The sequence below is a fragment of the Vipera berus genome (assembly GCF_964194415.1).
Source record: "Vipera berus genome assembly, chromosome: 5".
Classification (NCBI taxonomy): Eukaryota; Metazoa; Chordata; class Lepidosauria; order Squamata; family Viperidae; genus Vipera; species Vipera berus.
The window spans coordinates 97,745,508-97,766,530 of record NC_138207.1 but is presented as its reverse complement, the minus strand read 5'-3'; the positions used below and the strand labels follow the sequence as shown (position 1 = coordinate 97,766,530).

Sequence of the window (21,023 nt, the reverse complement as noted above, 5' to 3'; positions counted from 1 at the left end):
CCCCCCCCGGGCTGGCGCGCCGCGGCTTTCCCAGGGCTCGTTTTTTTTAGAGGTCGTCCTGGCGGCGGCCAGGGGAGCTTCCGGTGGCGGCGCCGGAAAGGGCGGCGCCGAGAGCAACGAGGCGCTGAGGGAAAAAGAAGAAAGAGGAAAGCGAAGGAAGGAGGCGTCGCGATCGGATGACGTCACGCGCTCCCCCCTCCCCCCGGCTGGCGCGCCGCGGCTTTCCCAGGGCTCGTTTTTTTAGAGGTCGTCCTGGCGGCGGCCAGGGGAGCTTCCGGTGGCGGCGCCGGAAAGGGCGGCGCCGAGAGCAACGAGGCGCTGAGGGAAAAAGAAGAAAGAGGAAAGCGAAGGAAGGAGGCGTCGCGATCGGATGACGTCACGCGCTCCCTCCCCGGGCTGGCGCGCGGCGGCTTTCCCAGGGCTCGTTTTTTTTAGAGGTCGTCCTGGCGGCGGCCAGGGCAGCTTCCGGTGGCGGCGCCGGAAGGGGCGGCGCCGAGAGCAACGAGGCGCTGAGGGAAAAGAAGAAAGAGCAAAGCCAAGGAAGAAGAGCCAGGGCGGCCTAGCTCCGCCGCCAGCCAGCCAGCCATGGAAGGAGGCGCCGGGAACTCGAAGAGCTCCGGATTCGCCGGCCTCTTCGGCGCCGGGGGAGTCGCGGGGCCGGGCTACTCCCACGCGGACCTGGCCGGCGTCCCTCGTAAGCGGGCCTCGCGTGGACACGCCGGGCGGGCCGAGTTTGGGGAGAGGGCCCTTTTCGGGGGAGGGATGAAGGGGGGGGCGGCGGGGGGGGGTTGTTGGGGAAGAGATTCCGTCCTTTCGGCTTCGGGGGCCAAAAGGGGATTCCTTTAGCCGGGCGGGTTCTTGTGATGGTTGCTTTGAAGGGGATCTGATGGATGAGGCGGGGAAAGGGCGGCTCCTGCCCTGGGACCTTGGATTAAGGCAACCTCGGCTCTTTGGGGACTCGTGGACTTCAACTCCCAGAATTCCTCAGGCAGCCACGCTGAGGGGAAGGGAGAGGTTTCCAAGCTGGGCCACGCTGGCTCAGGAATTCTGGGAGTTGAAGTCCACGAGTCATGAGGCGGCCACAGTTCCCCCATGCTGGCTGAGGAATTCTGAGAGTTGAAGTCCACCAGTCATGAAGGGGGACATAGTTCCCTCATCCTGGCTCAGGAATTCTGGGAGTTGAAGTCCACAAGTGATGAAGGGGGCCATTGTTCCCCCATGCTGGCTCAGGAATTCTGGGAGTTGAAGTTCACAAGTCATGAAGGGGGCCATAGTTTTCCCCATGCTGGCTCAGGAATTCTGGGAGTTGAAGTCCACGTGTCATAGAGATGCCAAGGATGGCCTAGGCCAGAGGTAGGCAACCTTGGCTCTTTTATGAGTCGTGGACTTCAACTCCCAGAATTCCTGAGCCAGCCATGCTGAGGGGAAAGGGAGAGTTTCTAAGCTGAGCCACGCTGGCTGAGGAATTCTGGGAGTTGAAGTCCGCAAGTCATGAAGGGGCCACAGTTCCCCCATGCTGGCTGAGGAAGTCTGGGAGTTGAAGTCCACGAGTCAGGAAGGGGACATAGTTCCCCAATGCTGGCTCAGGAATTCTGGGAGTTGAAGTCCACGAGTCATAAAAGAGCCGAGGTTGCCTACCCCTGGGAAGGGGCCCTTGAGGAGGTAGGGGGGGTTCAAGGTCCATCAGGCAGCAGGTGCTCATTGCACAGACACCCGATTAGGGCTTATTGGGGGGGGGGAAAACAGGTTATCTCAAACCCTGATCTGAATCTAGAGTTAGAATAGAGCTGGAAGGGACCTTGGAGGTCCTCTAGTCCAGCCTCCTTCAGGGCTTCCACATCCTGACGTTGCCCTTCCTCAAATTCATTTGGGAAAAGTCCCCTCCTCCCCACACCTTCGGATTGCCTTTATTCCCCCCCTTCCCCGTTGTGCCAGGCTAGCCTATAGCCCTTTGGGATCTCCTGGTGGTCTCTCATCCAGGCCCATCTCTCTCCTGAATCTGGACATCCCAGCCAGTTGCTCTTGTCCGCTGGGCTCGGGCTACAAATCCCGAAATCCTCCAGCCATCCTTCATTGATTTATTGGGTTTGCCTTATTGGGATGGGTGATAAAACGTTTGAAGCTACCCGGAGGAAAACATGGCATGGAGTAACTTGCTTGAAAACCTGTATCCGTTTTCTTGCTGGATGTGATGTGTCCAGCTTTTAGGCTTCCCTATAGCAAGGCGAGCATCGCTGCACGGTAATTGGGTAAACTAAATGCAGTAGTGATTACTTTCTCTGAAATTTTAACTTAACCCTGGAGAATGAGGTTTTATACAGATGTTGAATTGCTTGATACAATTTGTAGGTGATTTATTCTAGGACATTTTGTCCGGCCTTCGTTCAAGGTAATATATGTGCCTGATTTTCAGCTTCATCCAAACTGTTACTCAAACTTAAAGGCTGGCAAGCAGAGATTCAGGGACACAGCTAGTTGATACGCTTCCCCCCCCCAAAAAAAATCTTAGATATCAGTAAGGACATAATTAAGGTAAAAACCCGAAGCTGATCAGAAAAAAAAAATCCTCAATATTATGAACATACATATATGCCCCTAAATTCATATCTATTTTTAATGGACTGACAGCTGATCATTGATGTTTGCATATTCCTATTAAAGGAAACCCGTTTGCAGATCTTTTGAATCTGATCTGCTCCTTCCTGTCCCTCATACCCGATTTCCATTGAAGCAAACTTAGAAACTCAAGTCTACATTTGAGAGTACAGATGTAGTCCTCAGCTTATGATCGCCATTCCAACCAGACTTTCCATTGCTAAGCAGGGCTGTTGTGAAGTGGATTGCACCTAATTTTACGACTTTTTTTGCCCCTGTTGACTGAACTGTGTAGTCGTTAAGTGAATATGACTTCTCCCATTCACTTTCCTTGTTGGAAACTGGCTGGGATCATGGCAGACGGTGATGGCATGACCCGGGGGATGCGGCAACCGTTGTAAACACATGCCAGTTGTCGAGCGCCCAAGTTTAGATCATGTGTTACCTTGGGATATTGTGACAGTAGTGCAATTGTAAGTCGCTTTTCTTTGTGCTCTTCAAACATTCAAAGTCATTAAATGAATGGTTCTAGCTTTCTTTGAGTTGTCTTTTACGCTAGGTTGGCATACTTTCCAACTTGAAACCTTGTTGTTTTTTTTCCTTTCAGTGACTGGAATGAATCCCTTGTCCCCTTATTTAAACGTTGACCCTAGATATCTTATACAGGTGAGACCTCCATGATTGCTCTCTGTGTATTGATGTGTGCCTGTATGTGAATCAACATTCAAAAATGCACTGTTTGTGATTGTACAAATTACTTGATGTACAATATTGATGTGGTTTTGAATAAGATTAAAATAGGTAACTGAAAATGTTGTACATAAAGACTCCGCAGTTAGGTGAGCGCAGCTGTTTGTGGTCAGGAACTGTTTCCTTTAATTCTCCAGCCGGAGGACTTCTTGAAAACATCTGGCTGACTTCAGGCGGAAATAACATTTCTCCCACAAAGTATTTGGGAATGTGTGAAAATAAAGTCAAGCAAGAAACAAAATGGATTACCCCGTCACGAATAAACACTACCTTACATTTTAAATATGTCATGCAAATCTGTGTAACCTAAGTTGTTATGGTGCAAATTTATTTTCACTCTTATTTGGATGTATTTGCATCTTCCTTTTTCCCCAACTGCCAAATGAAAAGTTACATAGCTGGGCCCCGTTTTTTGAATTTGGAAAAAAAAAATCAGATTTTTTTTCTTCTTCTTTGCTTTATATCATTTAGGAAGGAAATATTAAGACATACTTTCATGATCCGTTTTTATTTTTTTAGAGAGAGAACAACCTCAGCGAAAGTTTCTTCCTTTTTTTTTCTGCCTCCCCATCTACAGAAAGGGCCCTAATCTCAGAGTTGGTGATTCTGAATATATTTTGTTCCTAAATTCCAGCGGTGGTCAGCTGTCTTGTCAGAACTGTGTCTTTGACAGTGTTACACTGCTGGGAGAGAAAGGTACTGTGTGTTTAGCTGTCTGTCATTTTCTCCGTTCTGGAGGTAACTGACACCAGCGTTAACAGTATTGTGCTTTGCTGAGAGTGTGTTGAGCAGATAACCTCCTGGTCAGCACTAGTCTGAAAGCATACACAGCTATGGGGTGGCATTAATTTCTAAAACAGAGTATTATGCAACAGTGTTAGTACAGCTTATTACATCAGCCATGTCGATCGTAGCTAACACTCAATTAAGAATGTATTACAGTTTCTCACTGGATGGTGGATAACAAAGATAACATTTATTTGCCCTGTACAAATACAATTGTTCCCTTTTTGCAGGGCTCAGTAATAAGTAATTCAAAAGGAAAATGGGTGGACTCTTTTCCCTTCTATTTTATTTACTGGGTGGACGGAGAATTTAACAGTTTCCCATAAACGCTCTAATAAAATGAGTATCACGGGGCTTCTTTTCATGAAACTAAGGAATTCAAAGGCGGGTATTGCGGTAAAACAGACATGTCAAACACAAGGCCCGGGGGCCAGATCCAGCCTGCAAAGTGGTTTCATGCGGCCCGCGAAGCCATCCTGGAAACAGTGAGGGAACGGCCCCCACTGCCTTGGCCCTGGCCCAGAGACCCTCCTCCTGCCAGAGACCCTCAGATCTGTCCCACTCCCTTGATGCCAACGATGTAGAGCTGGCCACGCCCACCCAGTAGGCCATACACACTCTAGCCACGCCCACCCAGTAGGCCACGCCCACCCTGGCCATACCCACCCGGCCCCCTGAGAGTAACCGCAATGCTGATGCGGCCCTCGATGAAATTGAGTTTGACACCCCTGCGGTAAAGGATTAATTTTTGTTTCAGGATACCGATGAATTCATTTTGCCTACCGGAGCTAGCAAAACCAGGGGCAGGTTTGAACTGGCGTTCTTTACAATTGGCGGATGTTGTATTACAGGTGGGTCATCCTTTTTTATTGATATCATGATGCTGGATTGATGTTTCGATTCAGTAGAATATATATAGAGAGAAATAATCAGCCAATTCCCTTTGGGCAGGTAAAGTTGCTGAATTTGGCGTATATTAAAGGATGAAAGCCCAGTTTGAGACTGGATGGATCCTTACAAGAAGTAGTACAAACCTGGGATTACTAAACAGGCTCAGAAAAAGGTAGCATATTAACAAGGTGCGCCCTGCTCAGAATACGTAGCGAAATATTTTCCCGCAACTTTAATTCTGTGGGAAGGCAGCCATCTTAATTCACGCCATTTTCAACAGTGGTACGTTATTGGAAGATACAAGTATTTGTGACCTGTGTCGTCACCGTTTTGGAGACAATTAGCAGTTTGAGATAGGGTTGGGCAAGAAATAAATATACCCCTTTTAATAATTAAATTTTAATCTCTGTCAAGGAGGCTTCTTGAATGTCATGGAAAGTTTTGTTGAAGGACAATTGCTTGGTTTTCAATATAAGCATGAGATGAATAATCTTTTTTTTACGCATATTCTGTTCTGATTCATCTGACCAGGAGCTGCTTTTGGGGCATTAAATGGCTTGAGACTAGGTTTGAAAGAGACACAAAACATGGCTTGGTCCAAACCTAGGAATGTACAGTAAGTATTTGATTTCATTAGAGGCTGTTTACTTTCTTCCCTATTTGGAGAATGCAAAGCTATTCTTGATGTGCGACCAATGTTGGTATCGCAGGTTTGCTTAATCTCTGATCCAGTTTGCTGGTTGTTGTCACTGAGGGCCAGGATGTTGAGGCAAATTAAGGTTATTGGAGCTGTATGTAAAATATGAATCATTCCCTAAACACTTTCTCCCTCTTCTGCTAAAAAAAAAAAGTCTGAAGTTTGGGATGAACTTATTATTTGATAGATATAAAAAATCTCATCATTCCCCTTAAAAAAAGCTCAGCCTAAATTAGAAAAAAGAAAGAGTAGACTTACACTCTTGTAATGCCTTAGACCAGCGGCCACCAACTTTTTGGGCACCAGGGACCAGTTCCTTGAACAGAGGTTTTTCTACGGACCGGAACGACTGTGGTTTTGCATACTGCCTGCTTCCCACGGATGGGGCTTCCCTTGTTTTGGCATGCCACGTGCAGGGGGTTTGGGACCCCTGACCCATACAGCCCAGTAAATAACTTCACTTTTAAACACAATAGGTTTCATAACAATTTGAGGGTATTTTGGCTGGTTAATTAGTAATAATAGTTATTCTCTTGTAACCTTAAAAAGGTAAAGGTTCCCCCGCACATGCGTGCTAGTCGTTTCCGACTCTAGTGGCCGGTGCTCATCTCCGTTTCAAATTCGAAGAGCCAGCGTTTGTCCGAGGACGTCTCCGTGGTCATGTGGCCGGCATGACTAGACGCCAAAGGCGCACAGGACGCTGTTCCCTTCCCACCATGGTGGTCCCTATTTTTCTACTTGCATTTTTACGTGCTTTCGAACTGCTGGGTTGGCAGAAGCTGGGATGAGTAACAGGCGCTCACTCTGTTACGCGGCACTCGGGATTCGACCCGCCAAACTGCCGACCTTCTGATCGACAAGCTCAGCGTCCTAACCCACTGAGCCACCGCGTCCCTTGTAACCTTACAAGATGTCTATTGCTATTCCCTTAGTTTTCTAGATGTTTTGTTTCTTAGTTGAAAAATCCAAGCGCTTTCCAAACAGGCTCTACAAGTCTGCGTTTTGTTGTTGACCTGTTTCCCAACAGCTGCTTTTTTTTAAAAAAATAAAAATAAAAATAGATGCAGGTGAGGGGAACAAAAAAAACAGCGTCTAAATAAATAGGTGCCTCTGGTAGTCATTTTAGACTGAAAAAAAATGGTCAAATGAAAATGAAACGATTCGAACCAGCAGATGGTGCCAAACCTTAATTAGCCTTGGTGGATTTCTAGGAAGAGGAGAGAGTAAAGGTCATTTCTTGCAATGTTGCTTCATTCTGCAAGCAGGGATGGGCTGTGAGAAAATTTATGGAGGATTACAAATTCGGGGGGGGGGGCAAAAAGATGGAGAAGCAGAGAGGTAGAGAGTGGAGCACCTTCAGAGAAGCTCCTGTTGGAGAAAGTTGGGGGGGACCCAGGTGTCCTATATACCAAGGAAAAGAGGATAGCACCAAACTCAACACTTTGCTGACCTGCTAGTTGTTTTTTTTTTTTTAAAAAAAACCCTGCACGTTCACTATTTTCATCACCATCAGCACCATTATTCGGTGGAAGGGGTGTCATAACATCTTAAAGTTCGTAAACGCCTGCCTTAAGCCAAGTGGAAGCCATATTCGCCAGCAGGTTTGCGCTTCTATATGGATGCCCTAAGGCAGGGGTCAGCAACCTGAAACAGTGAAAGAGCCACTCGGAACCGGTTCCCTCACAAAAGGAAAAACTGGGAGCCGCAAAAAATGTGTGCACATGCGCGTACATGCGCGCATGCACAGAACAGGGTTTGAAGAGTGGAGCCAAGGCAAGATATGCACCTACCCTGCATATTTGAATTGATTGGTTGAACTTTTTTAGTCCCACTTTTTTTTTTTTTGAACTGCACATGGCAGAGGACTGGGAGCCGCAGGAGACGGCTGAAAGAGCCGCATGCGGCTCCGGAGCCGCGGGTTGCAGACCTGTAGCCTAAGGGGACACGGTGGCTCAGTGGGTTAGGACGCTGAGCTTGTCGATCAGAAGGTCGGAAGTTTGGCGGGTCGAATCCCGAGTGCCACGTAGCAGAGTGAGCGCCTGTTACTCGTCCCAGCTTCTGCCAACCTAGCAGTTCGAAAGCACGTAAAAATGCGAGTAGAAAAATAGGGACCACTCCGGTGGGAAGGTAACAGCGTTCCGTGCGCCTTTGGCGTCTAGTCATGCCGGCCACATGACCACGGAGACGTCCTCGGACAAGCGCTGGCTCTTCGGCTTTGAAACGGAGATGAGCCCCTAGAGTCAAAAACGACTAGCACGCATGTGCAGGGGAACCTTTACCTTTTATGGATGGCCTAGCTCAGAGGTCACCAAGGGAGGGGGAAGCATTTTACACACGTGCGCGAGAGCAATGGCCGCAAGGGATAGCACCCACATGATACTGGCCCTGCCCCCTTCTTGCGCAGTGGCGTCCCACTTTTGCGCCCTGTGGCGTTGTGGCAGTTCATTTTTGCGCTCCAAGGCACAGCATCCTTTTTTTTTTGCACCCGTGTCGCTAGCGTGATGGGGCAGTGTGCGCGCACACATTGTGAGCACCTGCCAGGTGCCCAACAGGCCTCGACCCACTACCGGGCCGCAGCCCACAAGTTGGGGACCCCTGCCCTAGCTTGGTCAAGTATTGCTACAACAGTGTATCTCCTTGGTGTGATGTTTAAATTTACTGCCCCGTAGGCACATCAAAATGTCAGAGTAGATTTCTTGGCAAGCTCATTTTACAACAGTGGAGACTTGGACTTTACTCCTGTTCATTTCATATTAAGTCATAGTTGGTTTCTGTTTGAATTCTGTCTGTCATTGCCTCAGCATGATGAGCAGGTGTCAGGAGGAATACCTGGTAATAAAATAGATGTGACCACTCCACTGTTCTGTTCTATAAAGTAGCTGGGAACAAAGTCTTCCACCAGCCAAGTCCCTACAATGGTGGAAACGTAGAGAGTTAGTCTCTTTTGGGGATGTACTGTGTTACCTTTTGCTAGCTGGATCAAACAATGGTCTAATGGCCTTAACTTTCATTCCCAGGAGACTCTGTTATGGGTTGCCTTATCTGGAAACATGATTCAGCCTCTCTCAAGAAGGAATGCTAAATACATTTAACCAGCATGTTTACGGAGAAAAGTTTTAATAACATGTTGATGCCTAGTGCTTTTCTCCAGAATTGAAAAATTAGAAGCTAGAGAGATTCTTAAGTAAGGATCTACTAGGAACCTGCTTTGTTTTTCATGTACACGATCATTTTTCTTGTCAGATAGTCTCCAGGATCTTCGCTACTTGATTTAAACTGTTTATTGTTGAAAGAATTGCTGTTTGTATTGATTGTGCTGCAATAAATGCTAATTATGAAAGTGATTTTTTAAAAAAAATAACAAAATAAAAATTGGCCACCAATTGATTGGGTAGTGCCGAATTGGATTTACACAAAAGTTCCAAATTTACTTGACAATGCCAGCTGCCTTAAAGTTAGCTAAACGTGTTGGCAGTAAATCACTGTTGCTAATCCATGTCTTACAGAGTAAAATTACATGGAAATTTTTGTGTAACACACAAGTTCCTTTTCGTGGGAAGGGTTGGCTCATCCTTTTAATTATCATTGCCTAATGTAAAACAAGTTATATAAGATAGGGTGTTGGCAGACAATGTTAAATTGGCTGACCTATTATTTGGGCATCACACTAAACACCTTGCTCCTTTCTTGAAGGGTTTTAAATATGGTGACACGGCAAGGAGCATTATGGGCAAATACTCTTGGATCTCTAGGTAAGTGTGCTTGTTTCACAAGCTAAATCTACAAAATTCCCATTTTTCAAAAAAAAAAAAAAACTAGGATGCTAGAAGGAAATTTTAAGATCCAGCTGAACTGCATGACAAGTCTTACCAGCCAACTGAATAACATGATAGCATCCTTGACTTAGGACAACAAATCAGGACCAGAATTTCCATTGCTAAGCAAGGCGGTGTTTAAATGGCTTGCATCCTATTGCGCAGCCTTTTCTGCTATGCTTATTAAGTGAGTCCTGCAGTTGTTTAAGTGGATCTTGCATTCCCCATTGACAATGGCTAGGGAAGATCACAAATGGGGATTGCATGAGCTCAGGATGCTGCAGCTCTTGTAAAATACGTACCACTTGCCAAGCGCCCAAATTTTGACCACATGATCGTGAGGTGCCGCAACGGTCTTACGTTCCCCTTTTTTTTTAAAAAAAGTGCTGTTGCAACTTTGAAGAGTCACCAAACAAATGGCTGTAAGCAGAGGACTGCTAGCACACTGCTGTCAATCCAAATTGAAGGATTGAAGCTGTTGGTCATTACGCTGCTTATTGGAACATTTAGAGGGCCACTGTGCCCTGCAGCCTCCCATGTACGGGGCAGTTCTAGATTGCAACCCTGGAAAACAGGACATAAGGCTCAAAGATGATTGGGTTCAGAGGGCAGTCAGACCGGTGATATATTAACAGATGCTTCACAGCTGTGTTGGTTTTTCCTTGTGTAATATTTCTCTGTGTTCCCGATCTTTTGCCCCAACCTGCTTTTGTGCAAATAGCATGGATTGAGTGGGCTCGTAGATTGCCTGACAAGAGGCAAAGATGAGAAAAATTCCTTTTTTTATGACTCACACCGGCTAATCTGCAGCTGCACATCCCCAGATTAGCCCTTACCATCTCGTGACAACTTGATAAATGTTTTGTTTCAAGAGGTGAAAGCTAGAAAGAGAGCCAACTCTTCAGGTTTCTATCATTAGATCTGGGTTGTGGGTAGAGCGACTTCGAGTCTAACATGAATTGCGGTAGGAAGGGTTCGCTTGACAGTCGCAATAGCACTTAGACTTACACGCCGCTTCAAACAGCCCTCTCTAAGCGGTTTACAGAGTCGGCATCTTGCCCCTCCCCCCAACAATCGGGGTCCTCATTTGACCGACCTTGGAAGGCTTGAGTCAACCTGGAGCTGGTCAGGATCGAACTCCTGACAGCGGGCAGAGTCAGCCTGCAATATGGCATTATAACCCCTGCACTTAGCACTTAGACTTACACGCCGCTTCAAACAGCCCTCTCTAAGCAGTTTACAAAGTCGGCATCTTGCCCCTCCCCCCCAACAATCGGGCTCCTCATTTGACCGACCTTGGAAGGCTTGAGTCAACCTTGAGCCGGTCAGGATCGAACTCCTGGCAGCGGGCAGAGTCAGCCTGCAATATGGCATTCTAACCCCTGCACTTAGCACTTAGACTTACACGCCGCTTCAAACAGCCCTCTCTAAGCGGTTTACAGAGTCGGCATCTTGCCCCTCCCCCCAACAATTGGGGTCCTCATTTGACCGATCTTGGAAGGCTTGAGTCAACCTTGAGTCAAGGTTGATCAGGTCTGCCATGGGTCTGATCTGGTTGCGTGAGGGGCCTCCCTCCACCACCAGCAGGACCAAGCACCACTTTGAGTGCTTCTTTTGCGATCCGGTAACATTGAACTGTCTGCCGCTATTAAAAACAAGAGAGAGGGAAATAGTAACTGCTTACGAGTGAGCGATAGGGATTCTGAATCCTGACTGAGGCACACCCGAGGTTTCTGGCACACTGGGCACAGGTTTGTTTTCCGAGGGTGGAGAAAAAACAACAACACCCTTTTGAATCTAATCCCACTTCCGAAACACAATTCTGCATGGCCCTGTGTGGCTTAAGAAAGATGGGCCTGTCGTTCCCCTTTGCGAGTCTCTGATCCTGGGCTTGCTCCCCTTTCCAAATCCAGAGCAATAGTTTCAAGAGGACGTTGGGAGTTGTCCATTCCTACATTTTCCCCCGGGTGGTGGTGAGGATGGTGCTTAAGCACGCAGGAACAGGGTGGTTGATCGAATCCCAGGTAGCCCTTGACCTACGAGCATCGTTGGGCCAAAGATTTCTGTCGCTAAGCGAGACAGGCGTGTGAGTTTCGCCCCATTTTACGACCTTTCTCGCCACAGTGGTGGAAGTAAATCGCTGCAGTTGTTAAAAGCGAGTAACGTGGTCGTTTTAAGCGAACCTAGTTTCTCCGTTGACTTTTGTCGGTCAGAAGGTCGCAAAAGGGGAATGTCACGACCCCGGAACTTAAATACGGGTCGCGACGGTTACAAAAGAACGGTCATCAGTCACCTTTTCTGTGCTGCTGTAGCTTCAGACAGTCACGAAACGAACCGTTGTAAGTCAAGGTCGACCTGGAGAAAGGCAGCCACCCTCCCTGCAGCTCGAGCCAGGGCCTGCCATCCCTCGAGCTGAAATCCCGATGGGAGCGCGGCTCCGGTTTCACAACCGCCGCCGGTGGGCCTGCGTTCACGAGATCTTGTGAGGAGGGTGGGAATTAGAAATGGCCTTTTTCCAAGCCAGCCTTGGGGGGCGGAGAAAAACAACAACTCTGGTGCTGGGGAGGGAAAAAAAGGGCTGGCGCTCTGTGGCTGTGTCCTGCTTCTTGGGTGGGCATTTTAATTGCTCCTTTATCGATTTTGATTTCCCCACACCCCCAGCGCTGCTGTATAGTGCGTTTGGCGTCGTCATTGAGAAAACGCGAGGGGCAGAAGACGATCTCAACACGGTGGCAGCCGGGACCATGACAGGGATGTTGTATAAAAGTACAGGTATGGGAGCAAAAGGGACTTCGGTCCCCTGCCGTTTTTGAGAACGCAGGTTGTCCTCGGCTCGACGACCACCGTCGAGCCCCAAATTTCTGTTGTTAAGTGAGGCATTTGTTAATGTCTCGTTTTGCCCCCATTTGACGGCCTTTCCCTGCCCCGGTTGTTAATCCCTGCAGTTGGTAAGTCAGTCACGGGGTTGTTGATAATAATACAATAAAGTTGGAAGGGACCTTGGAGGTCATCTAGTCCAACCCCCTGCTCAGGCAGGAAACCCTACACCATTTCAGACAAAACGGCTGTCCAGTCTTCCCCATTGACTCTGCTTGGCCAGAAGGTTGCGAAAAGCGATCGCGTGGCCCCGGGACACAGCAACCGTCATAAGTACGTGTCGGTTGCCGTGCGTCTGGCTTTTGATCGCATGGCCACGGGGTGTTCTGTACCAGCCTGCTACCGGCCCCGCAGCAAAAGCAGGGACAACCCCTTTACAAACGGCAAGAGGCTGGAATAAAGCCTGCCAAATTTATTCACATAAAACAGAGCAAGACAAGACACCAACCATAAAACATGAGCTAAGAAACAGGAACAATCCAAGCGGTTGCCTTCAGCAAACCAGCCCTCCCACGCATTCCCCTTTTATACAGTTCAGGGCGTGGCCTCTCTCTGCCTCCTTCCGAGGTGCCCCATTGCCTTCCTCTGTTTACTCCTGACTGACTGCCTCCTGCGTCGGGCGTCCTTGAACAGGGCCAGCTGTGGGTCATCTTCATCCACGCTGTCAGGCTCACACAGCTGGGTCTCCGTCGTGACCAGGTGGGAGGGGCCCGGCTGAGGGCTCTGCAGAGCCTCAAGGCCATCATCAGCAAGCTCTTCAACACCCCCCTCCTCCTCCTCTGAGTCGTCCGACCCAACTGCCGAACCCACAGGCTGACCCTGAATCACAACACGGGGACGCTACTGTGTGAAAACGGTCCTTAGTCACTTTACCGTGGCGTTGTGACTGAATGGTCATTAAATGAACTGTTGTAAGTGAAGGACTGCCTGTAAGAGCTGGATGAGACGTATCAACTGCACAGGGCGCTGTTCTTTATTCCTTCTCTAGCTATAGATAAGGAGCCTTCGTTATTATATTGTCGAGTGGCTAAAATCCACCTTACCTTTGAACCTGCTGACTGCCCAGTAAGGGTTTTCCGGCAAGCACCTCCCAGGAAGAAGGGAGAACAAAAAACAAAGGAAAACCGGCTGTTAATTTGGTTTACAGACTTCAGCACTTCGAAGGCTGCAGGGGAAAAAAAACACAAATCAATCCACCTTTTTATTTGCCTGAACTTCTCCCTAGTAGAGCTTTCCTAGCCCCCTCTTCCATTCAGCCTCAAGTCAGACGTTATTGGATGCAATAAAGCCATTGGCTCTGTTTGCTTAAAGGTAAAAGTTAACATTCAATCTTGATTTTACCTGTCCCCAGAGTGACACCCAATACTGGCCACCCCTTCTGCTAACAGAGTTCATTCGATAAAACGTTGCCTCCGGGTCTGCAAACTTGTCACTTAATGGGTTGTTCGAAAGAAAAGTATCATAAACGTCAAATATCCGGATTAATATGCAGGTAGTCCTCAACCTATGAAAACAGGCTAGCCCAAAATGGATGTTTGCTAAGTGAGACATTTCTTAAATGAGTTTTCTTGCCACCGTTGCTAAGTGAAGCAGTGCAGTGGTTTAATTTAGTCACACAGCTGCAGAGTCAATCTGTCTTGCCCGTTGGCTTTGCTTGCCAGGTGGTTGCAAAACCCAGTCACATGACCCCGGGACACCGCAACCGTCATAAATACGAGTCAGCTTCCAAACGCCTGAATTTTGATCACAAAATTGACCGTGGGGTTCCTGCGACGGTCATAAGCATGGAAAAAATGGTCCTAGGTCACTTTTTTTCAGCGCCGTTGTAACTTTGGACGGTCCCTAAATGAACTGTCAAGGGCTACTTGTGTGTGTGTGTGTGTGTGTGTGTGTGTGTGTGTGTATGTATATTACACACACACATATACACAAAAGGGAGAAAATATGTGTTTGGTTCATTTTGATAACATCTAGAGCAGTGATGGCGAACCTTTTAGAGACCGAGTGCCCAAACTGCAACCCAAAACTCACTTATATATCATCGGGTGCCAGGTGGGTGTGGTCAATTGGGTGGGTGTGGCCCATTGGGTGGGCGTGGCTGTGGTGGTAACGGCAGACTGGGTGGGACTAAAAAGTTCAATCAATCAATCCCAACTTTGTAGGATCTTTTCTTTTTCCTGTGAGACATTGAAATTGATTCATTGAACTTTTTTTTCTTTCTTTTGCACACAGCGGCGGAGGCCTAAAGCGAAAAGGTTTTATAAAACCCAGCTGAAGGCCTAGGACTGGGGCGACAGCGCACGTGCCCACAGAGAGGGCTCTACGTGCCACGTGTGGCACGCGTGTCATAGGTTCGCCACCACGGATCTAGAGTTATCAATCACTGAAGCAGTAGGCGTGAGCTTAAATGGACTTCAGAAGAGGGTAGAGGACAGGAAGGCCTGGAGGAACGTTGTCCATGGGGTCGCGATGGGTCGGACACGACTTCACAACTAACAACAACAACAACGAGTTATCAATAAGTTGCCAGTCCAATAAAGCCCTTGTTTTATCTTGCATTACGACTTGCGTTATGAAAAGGGGCTCTCGGATTTAATCTGCTTGGGGCTCTGAACACAAGGCAGAACATTTTTTTTTCCTACGAGCGAAAGAAGACTTTTTTCCCCTCTTGTTCTGGCCTCCTTTCCAGTGGTAGTCAGCTGTCTTGGCCCTTCCGTGTCTTTGATAGTGTTACGCTGCTGGAAGATAAACAGCACTGCCTCCAGGTCTGCCAGTCCCCGTCTCCGTTCTGGAGACGGCCGACACAGCCTACGCAGAACTCGGCTTCCTTGCAAATGTGCCGAGCGAAACAGGCCCGGTCGGCACGGGTTTCGGAAGCATACACAGGTGGCGTTTCTCTGGTGTAAGGCATGTGCCTTTGATTGATTAAGAGAAGGCGCTAATGCCAATTAGGATACTTTTAATTTCTAACATTTTCTAGAAGTTAAAAACGTAGCAGATTTACAGTTACTGTGTATTTTAAATCCCGTGGCTAGGCTGCTGATGCCTTGCCCTCTTCAGCTTAACAGAACTTCATTCAAGGGAGATTGGATGCAACAGGCCAAATTTCTTTCTGGACACCCCTTGAAACAACACACACCACGTGTTGTTTGTTGTTAGCTGCGAAGTCATGTCCGACCCATCGTGACCCCATGGACCACGTTCCTCCAGACCTTCCTGTCCTCTACCATCTTCTGGAGTCCATTTAGGCTCCCGCCTACTGCTTCAGTGACTCCATCCAGCCACCTCATTCTCTGTCATCCCCTGAGTCCTTGGGGAGAAGGGCGGCATATGCTGTAAATTTAATAAATCTAAATCTAATCTAAATCTTTTCTTCTCTTGCCCTCAACCTTTCCCAGCATTAGGATCTTCTCCAGCGAGTCCTTCCTTCTCATTAGGTGGCCAAAGGATTTGAGTTTCAACTTCAGGATCTGGCCTTCTAAAGAGCAGTCAGGGTTGATCTCCTCTAGGACTGACCGGTTTGATCGCCTTGCAGTCCAAGGGACTCGCAGGAGTCTTCTCCAGCACCACAGTTCAAAGGCCTCAATTCTTTGCCGCTCAGCCTTTCTTATGGTCCAACTTTCACAGCCGCACATTGCAACTGGGAAGACCATAGCCTTGACTATACGCACTTTTGTTGGCAGGGTGATGTCTCTGCTTTTTAGTGTGCTGTCTAGATTTGCCACGGCTTTCCTCCCCAGGAGCAAGCGTCTTTTAATTTCTTGGCTGCGGTCCCCATCTGCGGTGATCTTGCAGTGAACAACCTAGAGTGTGTGGTATAGACATGACATGCTTCTACATTTAACAGATGGTCAGGAATAACGGAGTTCCCCTTTCTCCAATGAGCATTCTTTCAAAGCAGTTCTGTAGTCACCTCGTTTTTTGTGTAGAAGTTTCGACTCGTAAGAGCTTAAAATTGCCTGAGGAAAATGCCTGTTACAATAATGGGAGTTTGTAAAATCCCAGGCAGTAGTCACCTTAGGAATTAGTACTACCCGGATACTTGTTCAGACACGCAAGCACATTATCTCATGGAACTATGTTGTGTGTTTCTATTGGTTGTGCTTACAGCATGTTTTGCAAGGCTTGCCACATTGGCCTAGTTTATCGCAGCTGGCTTATGCTTAAATGGCACTTTGGGATCGATTGTGTTTCAGAATCTTAAGCATTGGGCTGCTGGTGGCCCTAAGAGGTGTGCACTCTAAATCACAATCCTAGGAACATCACAAGAATATTAGCACCCAGGTGTTTGGTTATACCAGCAATGGCTCCTGAAGAACTCTTCGGACACTGACACACTTTAAGTGACCATCAGGCCATCATACCCCCTTAGATTCTGGGTCCTAAGGATGACACCTTGGCCGGTCCAGCACAGTCTCCCGGCCTCTCCTTATTTTATTTCTTTTATAAAGGGGGAAGGATAATGGCAGCCTCCAATCGGTTGGACCTGGGACAACCTGTATAAATGGAGTCAGGCAGCTCCTCCGTTGCTGGGATCTGGAGGCCGACGGTAAGGAAAGTGAAAGCTGCCGTGCATTTGATCAGTTGAGTCAGAAGTCGCCTTTACCGACCTCATCACTTCTTTGTAAACATCTGCGTAAACAGCCGTGGCTTACCGATCCACTTATCCGTTGTGGGCCTCTGCTCTTTCCCAAGAGGTGGGAAATTCACACGTGCCACCCCGTGCAGGTAGATTCGCTTCCCGTTCCCGCAGAAGGCAGACAGGTAGACGCTACAGCACGCAAACCTGGCAACTTTCGAGACTTGTGCCTGGGGGAAGTTGAAGCCCACAAGGCCTTGGGTGTTGCCACGTTTGGAGACGCCCTGCTCCAGAGTTTGCAAGATCTTCCGATTTGAGTAGCCGCCGCAGCAAAGGTGCGCACTTACGCTTCCGCTGATCAGGAGTCAGGCAGAAAAGTCCTATTTTCAGATATTGCTGTCAGGGTAAACCCTTTTTCTTTTCTTTTCTTTTTCTTTCTTCTTTTTTTTTTTACTAAGCTTGCGTATGTGTGCAAGAGAGATGACGGCGGACGCCCACTTTGTGAGGCTCAGGGGAGTTGACTGCTAATCTCGCCCAACCAGAAATGCTGATTGCAGGGGTGGAGAACTGCTGAAGCCTATCGCTTAGTAGGCAGAGGTGAAAAAAAAAGGGTAAAAAGTGATGAGTGGCGTCTGGAAATTCCCAACCCATCGAACTCAAGTTTAGCCAAAATTAAGAGACTTTTAATGTGTTTCAGGGCAAAATCAAGACACCCGACTTAAGCTGTGCAGCTGTGGATCTTGGCTTGGTGTTTTAGGTTTCAGGATACTGAGGAACATCAGAAAAGAAGCTTCACACTGTATAAACAGCCATTCTGATTTGTTTGGTTCAACTTTTCTGCTCTTTTATTTTTTCTGGAAAGCTCTCTAGTGCACACTCCTTTCAGATTCTAACTCTCCTTATTGGGCAAAATTTTTCATTGTGTTTGATGTGAAAACAGATGATGTTATTTCCTGCCTGCTTCAAAGTGCCTTTAATGATAGCCGCTGTAGGTCCTGTCATTCCATCGTATTTTATTTTAACTATTTACGTATTGGAATTGTATTTGCCCACCCGTCTTGTGGCAAACAACTCTGGGCAGCTTTTTTCCATTACAAGAATAGTGTCCTATGCAGGGATCCCCACCCCCACTTTTTATAGGTTTGTGACACACTTCAGTTCTAATTTAGCCGATTAGAGATCAGTGTCAGTCTTTTAATGATGCATAATATGCAGATGGCAATGCACTAACTGGGGAGCCAGGTCCTGAACTCATGTCCACCCTTCCATAGACCCAACTAGAGCTTTGCTAATAGAGCTTCAGTACTAAAATTTAAGATTTGCAAAATCAGCCTTGTGTGTTTTTTAAAAAAAGTTTTTTTTCTTTGGTGGAGCCAGATCAGGACCAACCACAAGTCTCTCAGCTGATTTGGAAGAAAGAAATTGTTAAGAGTTCCAAAGGAGAGCCCCGATTTTCTCCCTGGAAGACTGCGAAAGGAAGGGTGTAGCAAGAAATAACTGCTTGCCCCTACATCGGGTACGCAACCTTGGCTCTTTTATGACTCGTGGACTTCAACTCCCATAATTCCTGAGCCAGCATGGGGAAACTATGGCCCCTTCATGACTCGTAGACTTCAACTCCCAGAATTCCTGAGCCAGCAAGGGGGAAACATGGCCCCATTCATGACTCGTGGACTTCAACTCCCAGAATTCCTCAGCCAGCGTGGCCCAGCTTAGAAACCTCTCCCTTTCCCCTTAGCGTGGCTGGCTCAGGAATTCTGGGAGTTGAAGTCCAGGAGTCCTAAAAGAGCCAAGGTTGCCTACCTCTGGCCTAGGCCATCCTTGGCATCTCTATGACTCGTGGATTTCAACTCCCAGAATTCCTGAGCCAGCATGGCTCAGTATGGAAACCTCTCCCTTTCCCCTCAGCATGGCTGGCTCAGGAATTCTGGGAGTTGCAAGTCCACGAGTCATAAAAGAGCCAAGGTTGCCTACCCCTGCCCTGCATATACTGAGATGTTACACACACACACACACACACACACACACACACACACACACACACACCAGCTTCTTGTATAGACTTTGCAGATGTGTTTGTGTGCCTTAACTGGGTGAAGGCCCACTATTGGAACCTACCAATGCTGGCGGATGTCTGCTTACTGATGCTTTGTTTCCTCGCAGGTGGATTGCGTGGGATAGCCAGAGGTGGCGTTGCAGGATTCATGCTCACAGGCCTCTATGCGCTGTACAACAACTGGGAGCACATGTGGGGCTCTGTGCAACGGCAGTCACTTTGAGCGGAGCGGAGGACGAAGCCTCTTAACCCGTGCAGCGCAATCAGACTGGACCCCTTCGTTATAGTACCTAGCGGACACACACATACACACACACATACCCCACTCAAGGCCGCTCATTCTCGCGGTGAAGGCTGGGCTCTGGAGCATTCCTCATCCTTCAGGGCAACGGGTGGCGGACGGCGCCATTTGACCTGCACAAATGAAGATCTCGTCTCCACAAGCATGTTCGCTTTTTTTGGCTCAGTTTGTACACCGAGACCATTGCTTGATTTGACTGTAATAAAATGTATGTGCTGAAAAACGTTTTATTAAGTTCTGCTTGTCGCACCGACGTTTTTAAAAGCCAACCACCTACGGACGACCCGACCGGCGTTCAAAGGAGGTAGTGAACAGATTTCCTCAGAGCAAGGGAGACGTTGCGGTAGCAGCGCATCACACAAAACTGGGAGGTGTGTCGAGGTGTGTACCGCTTTCCTTTTGCTGAAATGCTTCCAAGTCACGTCTAGTGTTTTTTCACGGATAACTTTCTGGGCGCCGAGCTGAAAATAAGTTCTGGTCGTTTTTGAGAGTCCTTAGTAATAAAAACACAAAATGTTTGCAGTGCATGTTTTAAGAACAAATGTTTGACTCAAGAAACAATCCTTAAGTCAGTTTCTAGAGCATATAGAGAGTTTTCTTACGATTTCTTTGAACTAAAGTTCTTTCAAAATGGGTTGAAAATGCCTGGCCATTCTTTCCCCACCTGTTTTTACATTGTAGATTTCTCCTCTTGTAGCTCTTGGTCTCCTAAAGCAATTCTAGAAGAGCTCTGTTGTATTGTTGAGCATCACAGTTAGGAATAACAACTTTCAGCATTACCCTTTCTTAATAAGCTTGTGCCGAAAAGCACAACGGAGAGCCGCAGAGGCAGCAGGAGCCCTATCACGCACGCTGTACTCGCTCTCGTTTTGTAAGGTGACGTCCATCGCCATGAAATTGTCATGGCCACAAACGGCTGGTTATACATTGGTGATGTTAAGCAGTTAGTATCGTGGTTGCAGATCACCCTGGAAGATTTGAGAAAACTTTTAACGGAATGCAGCAACGATGATAAAACCATTCCCAGATAGGACCATAGTAGTGGCCAGGAGTCAAGGCCGGCTCGCTGGTCCCAAGCATATTCCAGCTTTGTAAGGGGGGAAAAAAGCAACTTCAGAAGAGCCGAACCAAACATTGAATATAATTTTGGGGGTTATCCATGAACAGCAGATAAATTGCATAACAAGGTCAGGTCTGACACCACAAACATTGGAATGCCTATCTTAACCACAGGTCACCTTTGCAGTTTGGTAAAGATTAGAGGATCCGATTCACATTCTGACAGACAGTGGGAGGGGGATCTTAGCTGTTTCCTATATTTCAAACGGACGCGGTGGCTTAATGGGTTAGGACGCTGAGCTTGTCGATCAAAAGGTCGGCAGTTTGGCGGGTCGAATCCCGAGTGCCGCGTAACAGAGCAAGCGCCTGTTACTCGTCCCAGCTTCTGCCAACCTAGCAGTTCGAAAGCACATAAAAATGCAAGTAGAAAAATAGGGACCACTACGGTGGGAAGGTAACAGCCTTCCGTGCGCCTTTGGCGTCTAGTCATGCCGGCCACATGACCACGGAGACGTCCTCGGACGAGCGCTGGCTCTTCCGCTTTGAAACGGAGATGAGCACCGGCCCCTAGAGTCGGAAACGACTAGCACGCATGTGCGGGGGAACCTTTACCTTTA

General features: G+C 47.8%; 1 protein-coding gene across 9 annotated transcripts; it reads left to right on the top strand.

Annotated features, from left to right (window-relative positions):
* Positions 1-201: 201 nt before the first annotated feature.
* On the top strand, positions 202-19,570 carry TIMM23B (translocase of inner mitochondrial membrane 23 homolog B). Of its 9 annotated transcripts, none has more exons than XR_014026715.1 (9): positions 203-694; positions 3,203-3,261; positions 4,889-4,982; positions 5,554-5,638; positions 9,413-9,471; positions 12,196-12,306; positions 17,449-17,587; positions 17,688-17,789; positions 19,154-19,570. XR_014026715.1 is itself a non-coding variant. In XM_081329775.1 (8 exons), the coding sequence occupies exons 1-7, from the start codon at positions 586-588 to the stop codon at positions 18,475-18,477; spliced, it is 627 nt and encodes a 208-aa protein (XP_081185901.1). In that variant the 5' UTR covers positions 202-585; the 3' UTR covers positions 18,478-18,506; positions 19,154-19,570. The 9 variants fall into 9 exon arrangements, 3 of the variants coding, with proteins under 3 accessions (XP_081185901.1, XP_081185902.1, XP_081185900.1); XR_014026717.1 differs by lacking the exon at positions 19,154-19,570 and adding an exon at positions 18,368-18,508; XR_014026718.1 differs by lacking the exon at positions 19,154-19,570 and adding an exon at positions 18,368-18,508 and having other exon boundaries at positions 17,449-17,601.
* Positions 19,571-21,023: the final 1,453 nt, after the last annotated feature.